The sequence below is a fragment of the Crocuta crocuta genome, unplaced genomic scaffold (assembly GCF_008692635.1).
Source record: "Crocuta crocuta isolate KB4526 unplaced genomic scaffold, BGI_CrCroc_1.0 scaffold25, whole genome shotgun sequence".
NCBI classification, from domain to species: Eukaryota; Metazoa; Chordata; class Mammalia; order Carnivora; family Hyaenidae; genus Crocuta; species Crocuta crocuta.
Window position 1 is genome coordinate 19764997 of NW_027532015.1, and position 11023 is coordinate 19776019.

General features: G+C 43.1%; 1 protein-coding gene across 1 annotated transcript in view; it reads right to left on the reverse strand.

Moving 5' to 3' along the window:
- SMLR1 (small leucine rich protein 1) overlaps positions 1-10119 on the reverse strand; it is a 13124-nt gene extending 3005 nt beyond the window's left edge. Inside the window, exons 1-2 of the mRNA XM_077775990.1 lie at positions 10089-10119; positions 7061-7297 (exon numbers count right to left, since the gene is read on the reverse strand). Coding sequence (XP_077632116.1) covers positions 7061-7297; positions 10089-10119 — 268 coding nt within the window. The remainder of the gene's footprint in view (positions 1-7060; positions 7298-10088) is intronic.
- Positions 10120-11023: the final 904 nt, after the last annotated feature.

Genomic DNA, 11023 nt, shown 5'->3' on the forward strand with positions numbered 1-11023 from the left:
CTCCAACCCACGAACTGTGAGATCATGACCTGAGCCAAAGTCGGACGCTCAACTGACTGAGCCACCCAGGCTCCCCAGGATTATTGCTCATTAAAAGATGTTGCTTGAGATGGCCCATGATTTAGATAATAAACTCACTGAAATGGAGTGATTTCTCTTTCTTTTTCGCTTTACTATTTTATTTTATTTTATTTTATTTTATTTTAGCGCATACGCAAGTGGGGGAGAGGGGTAGAGGTAGAGAGAGAGAGAATCCCAAGTATGCTCCACACTCAGTGTGGAAGCTGACATAGGATTCGATCCCATGGCCCTGAGATCATGACCTGAGCCAAAATCAAGAGTCAGATGCTCCACTAACTGAGCCACCCAGGCACCTCTCTTCCTTTGTATTTTATTATTATTTTTTTAAATGTTTATTTATTTACTTCGAGGTGGGGAGGGACAGAGACAGAGGGAGAGAGAGAATCCCTGTGCTCACAGTGCAGAGCTGAATTCAGGGCTCAGTGTTGTGAACTGTGAGATCATGACCTGAGCCAAAATCAAAAGTCAGACGCCCCTTCCTTTCTATTTCTAATTACCAAAGACTAACTGTGCACAACTGCTTTGAATGAGGAGCCAGGATACAAAGTGTAGAACTGAAAATGGGTGGCCTGAATAACTGTAGGGTTGGAGAACTAGAGAGACCAAGAGGAAGGTCATCAATCCGCAAGGAGTTCTCTCTCCAGTACATAGTGTCTGGTGCAAGGCACAACACGGAGAGCAAGAGCAATAATTTACCCTTCTGAAAGAGCTTGCAACGTGGCCATTGTTATACCTAATTGGTCTGTTAAGGAAAGTGCAGAGAGACATTAGATAGGTGAGATGGGCATGTGGCCTTGAAAACACCTGAGTTTGTTAATTGTGGAAACTCTGTAGGCAAGGAAGTTTTCCCTATTGAGCCACAGGTGAAGAGATGCAACCTCCTTGCCTCAGGGCTAAGTCTTTATGCTAAGGAATCACCAAAAGAATCACTCCTGGGGGTGCCTGGGTGGCTCAGTTTGTTAAGTATCCATCCTCAGCTCAGGTCATGATCTCACAGCTTGTGGGTTTGAGACCAGCATGGGGCTCTGTGCTGACAGCTCAGAGCCCAGAGCCTGCTTCTAATTCTGTGTCTTCCTCCCTCTCTGCCTCTCCCCTTGCTTGCTCTCTCTCTTAAAAATAAACATTAAAAAAATTAGTCCTGGGGCATCTGGGTGGCTCAGTCAGCTAAGCACCTGACTTTGGCTCAGGTCATGATCTTAAGGTTCATAGGTTGGAGCCCCACATCGGGCTCTGTGCTGACAGCTAGCTCAGAACCTGGAGATTGCTTCGAATTCTTTGTCTCTCTCTCTCTCTGACCCTCCCCTGCTCATGCTGTCTCTCTTTCTCTCAGAAATAAATGAAAACATTAAATTTTTTTAATTAGTCCTGTTAATATAAAAAGATCAAATCATCTCAAAGCTTTTCTAAAATCCTTGCCATGTTTAAAATTCTCCCACAGTTGCCTTCATACTGGCCGTAAGCTTATTTGCCTGGTCCAAATGGTTTCATCCAATCAACAGATATCTGTTGAACCCATCATCTGTGTTCAATACTCCAGGAGTTGTGTGTTGGCTGAGAAGGCTAGCCCTGGGGTTGGCCAGCCAGGGTTCAATTTCTCTCTCTACCACTTTCTAGGTGAGTGATTTGGGCAATTTAATTATTATAAGGTAATTTTAATAATAGCTATCATAAGGACACAAACACTGCTTCTTGGAATTTATAAGCTAGCAGGGTCATAATGACTAACAGTTTTGAGAACAGGCATTGTTAAGAAATTTGTATGTATGATCTCATTTAATCCCCACAGCAATCTTATAGCTCCTTCCTGCTATTATTCTATTTATTTTATTTTTTGAGAGAGAGAGAGCATGCCAGTGGGGGAGAGGGGCAGAGAGAGAGAGAGACAGAGAGACAGAGAGAGAGAGAGAGAGAGAGAGAATCTTAAGCAGGCTTCACACTCAGCAAGGAACCCGATGCAAGACTCAATCCCATAATCCTTGGATCGTGACCTGATCTGAAACCAAGAGTCAGACGCTCTACTGACTGATGCACCAGCTGCCCCTCCTGCTATTATTCCATTTTACAGATGAAGAAACTGAAGGTTCAAAAGGCTAGGTGGCCATTGTTACAGATCTGGAATTTGATCCCCATTTGGTTTGACCCTATAGCCTGAGCTCTTAACAATTTCATACTACTAACCTATTCATAATAATAACTAAATTATTCTGATTTTTCCAAATACTTATCTTTTTCCCTTTTGATTGCTGACTACTAAAACGTATATATGAAGTTCAGTGAACAGTGTCTAGCAACCTGCACATTTTCAATGCTTGAATTGTCTTAGAATGTAAATTGCTGAAGGCCAGAATGTGACCACTTTCCGGACCTTATCTTGGGTCTCACTCCATATGAGCTCTCAGGCATTCAATAGATACTTTTAAAAAAAAAAAAAACAATGATTATTTTTGGCAATATTGGTTATTTGGACAGCATTTTGTTCTTGATCAGGGTGATGATATTTAGAGGGCAAAGAACAGCACTGAAAGTAGAGATTTAGGAATCTGGGACTTGGGGAGATAAGATAATCAAAACTTCTACTCTAGAAGGAAAGAAGTGTTCATTGTAGTGGTTGACGAAAGATTTGGCGCATAGAAAGTTCAAGTTTCAGATGTCCACCTCAAGAGCTACTACTCAAGGCAATTGACAGAGATTGAAGAGTGCAGGATGCTAGAGAATTTTCTTTCTTCCTTTGTGAGAAAATTGATGTTCTCTACATACTAATTAAATTTACATGCACCATTACTTCCTAAGGCTTCAAGTGTAGGGATTAATGTTGAGTGATTACAGTACCTCCGCATGCTTTCCATCACATCTTAAAATGGCTCTTTTGTCTGATGGACTAGGATGTATGGTGCAGGCGAGCTGATTTTCTGTTTCCAAATGCAGGACTCTGGGGTTCTGTGAACACACCAGTTAATCTGTCAATGTCCCTTTCTTTACAGGAACAAAATAGGAATGGTTACACTTGCCATAACCCCAGTTGGAAGATTAATGACATGACATTTGACCATCTGGTTACAGTTTTTAAGTGGGAATTGCTAAATAGAGATACAAACTGGCGATATTTTATTTGGGGCCAAGTGATCTCAATTGCCCTCAAACTATAGAAGAGATATGACTACTTACACTTAGGAAAGCAGCTACATTTTTAAAAAGCTACATGTTCTTGAAGTTTTGTGTGTGTGTGTTTTTTTAAGGAATGTTTGGAATAGAAAGGGAACAGATCTACGTAAAAGTGAAAATATGCTTAGTCTAAGGTTGTCTGGAAAACGTAATCAGGAATTATTCCAAAAAAGGATGCACAGTTCCTGCTTGGGAGAAGAGAGAAAGATAAGCAAGGCATGGTTTAATAGAAAATTCTTGAGAGACTGATGTGTTGCAGGCTGCCCCTCAGCTGCCATCCTGGCCAGGTACCTACAAGGAATAGTGCCCAGGGCCCCCACCCTCCTCACCCCACCGCACTTGGGACCCAGTCTCAACTGAATGAAAACTGACAACAGGGAGACTTCTTTGGCCCCATCAGCTGGACAATCCTCCCCTGATGTCCTCCAGATGGTTCCTTGGAAGGCCGCTGGTAACAGAGTGCCAACGGTCCTTAGTATTCTTTCCAACAATAAATGGGACCCCTACTATATTAAGTGATTGATGCAGAGAGTTTTGCTGGCTCCTTCCACCTGCTCACTCACCCTTCCTGGGCTCCTCACCTGTAGCCCGGAAGCTCCAGGCACACTTCAGGGAGAACCAACAAAAGGGGACAATGGAGAAAAACCACTGAAAATGGTGGCTTATTACATCACTGTGGGTGCCCGTGAACTGTTTAGAGGGTTCTGCTTCTGATGGAATGCTCTGCTCTAACTTTGGGAGAAGATTTAGGGAGAAGGGCAGGTCATTCTTAAAGCCATTGACCAGATATCTAATGAGGCCAGAGCCAGAAAAATAGACATCTGCAATGTCTCTCCTTCAACTTCTACCAATTTTGTGGGATGACTTTTGTGGTTTTCTAGACTTGGGATTGTTCTCTTAGTTCTAAAAGCCCACAGTGAAAATCTGTGTCAGTATCTAGGACAATCCCTGGCATAGGGTAGATTCTCAAATAGGTGCTGAATGAATGAATGGGGACCCTTCCTCCCCAGGAGTATGGTGCAAGTTTGGAGCAAGTGCCAAAGTTGGTGAAAGACCTCTACCCAGGGGGCATTGGCCCTCACTGTAGAGGGCTAAACTTCCCGTTTTCCTTTGGTTTAAATGCTGTGTTGCAAATATCAGAGGCTTTAATCTCTAGATAACTTACATGGGCAGGGAGGTGCCAAAGAAGGAGGGGTGTCACTGTGCAATGATTATAACACACATGCTGAGCATGACCTTGGCGCCTGGCACTGTGTGCAGCACATTGCCTACATTTTGTCCTACCTCGGTCCCCTGTGATGCCAGGCCACATATTCAAGGGCAGGCTGCCTTTTCCAGGGCCTTCTGAAGGAATGTGATTGATGTGTCTGTACCTCATAATTCTCTATATTATCTAAATATCTAAGCAAAATACTGTAGACCCATTTAATTTTAATTTTTGCAGATTAAAGATGTCTTCTCCCAAATGTCACCCAGGGATAAATAAGGCTATAAAACCAAGCTTCATCTTTTGTTCAAGAGTATGCCCAAACACCAGGCATCCTACTGAATTGATCTGACCTATAATAACTGATAAGTAGAGGCTGGTAAGAGACTTGGGAATCCATGAGTCTATTTTCATTTGGTTTTGCCAAATTTAATGCTTGATACATTTTTGAGATACCGAACATTTTGTCTACCTGAAAAGGCAGCCAGAGATGAAACTTGAGAGTGACATGAACAATTCAAGTCTCTGGCTGACATCAGCATCCTGTTACTGCTCCATAGGGCGCTTAGTGTCACCGGGGGCCTGGCATGCGTGTGCATGACAGTGGCCATTGCAATACCTTTAAAAGACTTTCAAAATGGACATGTTTGCAGGGGGCACATTAAACCAGTTTGGAAGACTAAAAATCCCGAGGTAACCTGGTGTCCTGGGGGTTTCTGATTTTCTCTTCCTTTTTCAGAGGCTCTTTTCCAGGGCTCAGTGTTAATGAATGGCTGTGTGGCAGATAACCAGTAGACTGGTCTTGCGGAAAAACTAATTTAATAAAGAAAAGGATGTAACGCATAAATGCTGTAGAGCAAGACAGAATACAGCTGGGGACACTCAACGAGAGACCTAATCATAAAAATGAGACCAAAAAAATGAAAGGCTAGAGTCTGAGTATGGTGTGATTGGAAACTTTTAGAAATGAGCTCCCTGTCCTCTAGGATTTCTTGATGTTCTAAATCTCATCTTAGAAATATCCCCAGTTGTACTTCTGTTTGGTTTTAGGTCTGTGTAAGGGCATTCCTCATTCAAGATTCTGAACATCTGTTTGCAGCATGGGATCCATGAAGGTGTTGCTTGGACTCGGCAAACTTTAGTGGAGAAGGAACACTTTTCAAATTTGTTTTAAATAGTGCTTTAATATGACACCATCCCACATTTTATTTATTTTATTTTATTTAAAAATTTTTTAGTTAATTGTAATATTTTTGAGAGAGAGAAAGAGAGAGAGAGGGAGTGAGGGGCAGAGACATAGGAAAACACAGAATCTGAAGCAGGCTCCAAGCTCTGAGCTGTCAGCACAGAGCCCGATGTGGGGTTCGAACCCATGAAACGTGGGTCAGGTGCTCAATCAACTGAGCCACCCAAGCGCCCCTGACACCATCCAAAATTTTAAATATGACTAGTTTTTGTTGCTATTGCTAAAATAACTACCTTTATGATATTAATCTAGTGTTTGCTGGGCACATTACTAATAGTCTATGAAGTCAAAGTTCAGTTTCATTACTTTAATTATAGCAGAATAACCAGTATCAAACTAGGACCCAATTGTCATCTATGTCCGAATCACTTTGAGCTTCCTGAGTTTTGTTTTGTTTTTCCTTGAGACTACAGTCTCATGGGGGTCCCTGGGTGGCTCAGTCAGTTAAGCATCTGACTTTTGATTTCGGCTCAGGTCATGATCTCACTATCCATGGGTTTGAGCCCTGCATTGGGCTCTGTGCTGACAGTGCAAAGCCTACTTGGGATTCTCTGTCTCTCTCTGTCTCTGCCTCGACCTCTCTGTCTCTTCTCTCTCTCAAAAAGTTAATAAATAAACACTAAAAAAAGACTATAGTTTCATGGAAATTTTACACCAAGCCATTGACTACCTATTAGGGCTTGACATTTGCCAAGCACTGTGACAGCACAATATCTGGCACATTTTCTTTCTTTTTAAAAAAAATTTATTATTATTATTATTTTATTTTAGAGAGTGCGACCTGAGGAGAGGGACAGAGGGAAAGGAAGAGAGAAGCCCAAGTAGGCTCCATGCTCAGTGCAGAGATCCCACAAGCCTGGGATCATGACCTGATTCAAAATCAAGAGTCAGATGTTCAACCGACTGAGCCACCCAGGCGCCCCGGCACATCTTCTTAATAGAGATGCGGTGGGTGAGAATGAAGTGTGTGTACGCACACTCATGGCATACACACCTACGTGTCATGTAGAGAGGGCAGACCATGATATATGTTTTAATGTTTGTGTAATATATTGCCCTGAGAGAGAGAGAAAAACAGTCACATGTAAGAATTGCTAATTCAGGGTTGGACTGTCCATGAGACGCTATGGTTAGGGGTCCCCACGGCGGGCCTGCACAGCCCCTGCACCGTCCACACTGCTGAAAGCATTGAATTGCCTGCATACCAGTGAACCTGTGGTGAGAGAGCGCTTAGTGAGAAGTACCTGCAAATCACAACCATGTGTCGCCCGAGGCCCCCCAGAAATGCGGACCGTGCATTGGCTTGTGCAGGTGAGCCATGGGAAAGGGCTTCGAGCCCCTGCCCTGTGTGGCTTCACACTTACCCTCCATCAGTTTGATCCTGAAGTAGGCGATGAGGAGGAGCAGCAGCAAAGTCATAGGCAGGAAGACCCCAGCGAACAGGAACCAGCCGGGGAGCTCCCTCAGGAATGAGGACAGCACAGGGCTCATTCCAATCACCCAGCCCCCGGGGGCCAGCGGGTCTGCACTCGGGTTGACAGCAGCTTCGCTCAGAGTCTGTATTTGTTTCCTTCTGGGCCTCCGGCCTTTGCTCAGCACATCTCAGTGGAAATTTTGTGGACTTTGCTCTATTTCAACAGCCCTGTGAATGCTGAGAGGCTTGCTAGTGGGTTACTCTGTAACTCAGCTACGAAGTGTGGAGGAATTGAAATGCAATTCTTCCAAACCATTCCAGAGAGGAGCATTTATCTGGCAGGGTGAGGAATGACACCAGGAGGCCGAGATTCCTTTGTATTCAGTTTATCTGGAAGGAATAGTACCTGACTCCAAGCTAATCTCATTGTTACATATATTCTACTTACATATGCCCAGGCATGGGAAGAATTTTTCATGCATTTTCTTAATTTCAGAGTTGAAAATTACTTAGTAGCCATGTGTATGTACCTGTGAACCTGTGTCTAGAAAAAATGGATTTTCCTTCACACGTAGTTGATACAACTAATATCAAGGAAGGAGGAACCATATTCTTTCCATAGGTAAAAACTCCTCCTAGTATGTCCTGCTCTGAATAGTTTTCTGAGAGGTGCACTTGGTGTATGTATATATTCAATAAATATTTAATTCTACTACATGGCAATGAGAAAGAATGAAATCTGGCCTTGTTTAGCAACATGGATGGACCTTGAGGGTGTTATGCTGAGCAAAATAAGTCAGGCAGAGAAGGACAAATATCATGTTTGCTCGTATAGGAGGATTAGGAGGAACTTAACAGAGGACCATGGGGGAGAAGAAGGGGGGAAAGGGAGAGAGGCAAACCATGAGAGACTCTTGAATGCTGAGAACAAACTGTNTAAATAAATAAATAAATATTTAATTCTACTAGAATCCAACCTCGTGGCTAGATGCTGGATGTACCAAGAATAGTAAATCATGGTGTCTGCCTTCTGAGAGAGGAAGCAGACACAAAAAGNTTTAATTCTACTAGAATCCAACCTCTTGGCTAGATGCTGGATGTACCAAGAATAGTAAATCATGGTGTCTGCCTTCTGAGAGAGGAAGCAGACACAAAAAGAAGTAATGGCCCCAAGCGAAAGTGATGGAATGGATGCTTTTATGGCCCCTTTTCCTTCGTCCCTCAATGCATCAGCTTTTGCCTCCTGCCTTATTAGTTTGTATTCCTAATTATCTTCTACTTACACAGTTCTGTGGCCCACCACTAGCAGTAGAAAGGTGGCCTCTGAATGATAGTGTTGTGGTTTGAGTGGTAACTACAAAGATTCTGGGAAAAGAAAAGGCAATAAATGATGTTGACGCTGACTTGTTGACTAAGTTGAGTTGCCACTGGCAAGAGATGGGTCTACTGCACTCAAAGCAATGGAAAGAATCCTTGCCATAATGAAAGAACCCTCTGGAGAATTTGGGAAATTGGGAGGAGAAATTGACAAGCCACCTTCTTGGGTTCATGTCTCTTCTCACGTGCTGGTGCTATCCCACACACAGCCTTAATCCTCCTATAAACTCGACACCCTAATTTATAAAATCATAAGAATGGGGAGCGTCTCTGGGATGCGTGGCTGGCATTTCTAAGCAGTGAACAATAAAGAGCTTCCTCTCAGAGGAGAGACATCTTAATTGCAGGAAGAATCATTTAGAATAGCCAAGATTAGGTCAGCATCTGTCGTACTTTATTTGCTTCTCTTCTCCCCCTCGACAAACCCTTGAGTGGTGCTGCTGTTTCTTCTCTTGAGTGCTTTCCAACGAGATGGCTCTCTGGTGCTCTCTCAGCTTGAACAGGAGGCTAATTTGTAAAGTGTCAGTCTACAAAGAAACACCATGAGCAGGTGACATTACCAGGGAGATGTTAGGCAGCTGTTAGGCAGACGATTTGTCATGTTCTCTCTTTCCATTTCATTCCATTCAACATTCAAGCCTTCACTGAATGCCTAGAAAAGGTAAGTAAGAGTAACAGGCAAATATAGAAATGATATTAATATAAGCTCCTGGGGTGGCATATAAAGTGGAAGGGAAGCATTGAAAAGAGACTGATTAACTCCAGTTAGGGAATTAGGGCCAAGTTCATGAAAAGGATTGTATTTGAGCTGAGTTTGGGGATGGAGAACTGAGGAATGACCCCCTTAAATAAACACGTGACAGTCTTCTACAGTGTAGATGGGACTTCTTAGAGAACAGATGGTGACTGGGGCTAAGTAGGTGGAGAGATCGCTCAGGAAAGAGGGTGCATGAAGATAAAATAGACGCCAGTTGCATACCCTAAAGAACAGTGTCACTTAGGGGCGCCCCGGTGGCTCAGTGGCTTAAGCATTCTACTTCAGCTCAGGTCATGAGCTCACAGTTTGTGGGTTCAAGCCCCACGTCAGGCTCTGTGCTGACAGCTCAGACCCTGGAGCCTACTTCGGATTCTGTGTCTCCCTCTCTCTCTGCTCCTCCCCAGCTCACATTCTGTCTCTTTCTGTCACTTATGTTGAAAACAAAAACAAAAAAAATGCTCTGACTTAAGACATGGGAAGCAGGGTGAGAACCAGGGGAGAAAACCAGAGGGCTCTGCGGGGTGGGAGAGGAGCCCACAGGATGCAGTGTTGGGAAATGTTTGCAAAGAAACTTACAAGAAGGGGAGGGTGAGCAGTGGTGTCAGTTACTGGCTATGAGCTAATTCTGATCCACATGGAAATTTCTAAGAGAGCACAATTGGTGAAGTGGATATAAAGTTTTTTCTTTTCTTAAAAAGGCTCTTTTGGAATATAATTGATACAATAAACCGTACGACTCGATAAGTTTTGTATGTATATGTCTGCAACCTCATCATCATAATCAAAGGATGAACCCACCCCCCCAAACAGTTTTCTCCTGTTCCTTTCCCATGTCTGCTCCTACCCTCCTGCTCGCCCAGTCCCCAGTCAACCATCGACCTAATATCTGTTACTATATATGTTTGCATTTTTTAGAATTTTATACACATGGAGTTATACAGCATATCTCTTTTTTTTCTAGCTTCTTTCACTTAGCATATGTATTTTGAATCGATTATATTGTTGTATGTATCAATATTGCTTTATGTTTCTGAATAGCATTGCATTGTGTACATATCCACTTTTTACCCATTGCCTTTTGGTGGCCATTTGGGTTGTTTTCCATCATAGGCTACTACAGATATAGCTGCTATGAACATTCCTGCACAATTCTTTTTTTTTTTTTTAATTTTTAAAAAATGTTTATTTATTTTTAGAAAGAGAGAGAGCGCAAGCAGGAGAAGGGCAGAGAGAGGGAGACACAGAATCCAAAGCAGGCTCCAGGCTCTGAGCTGTCAGCACATAGCCTGATGCAGGGCTTGAACCCACAAACCGTGAGGTCATGACCTGAGCTGAAGTCTGACGCTTAACTGATGGAGCCACCCAAGCGCCCCTCTCCCAATTCTTTAGGTGGACATGCACTCTCATTTCTCTTGGGTAGACTCCTAGGAACAGAATGGCTGGATCATATGGTGAGTGTTTGTTTAACTTCTTAAGTAATTGTCAACCTCTTTTCCAAACTAAGTCATACCATTTATATCTCTACCAGCAGTGTAATAAGAATTTTAATTTTGGGGCGCCTGGTGGCTCAGTCAGTTAAGCGTCCAACATCTGCTCAGGTCATGATCTCTCAGTTGGCGGGTTTGAGGCCCCTGTTGGATTCTGTGCTGACAGCTCAGAGCCTGGAGCCTGCTTCGGATTCTATGTCTCCCCCTCTCTGTCCTTTCCCTGCTTATGGTCTGTCTCTCTGTCTCTGTCTCAAAAATAAATAAACATTTTTAAAGTTTAAAAAAAAAGAAT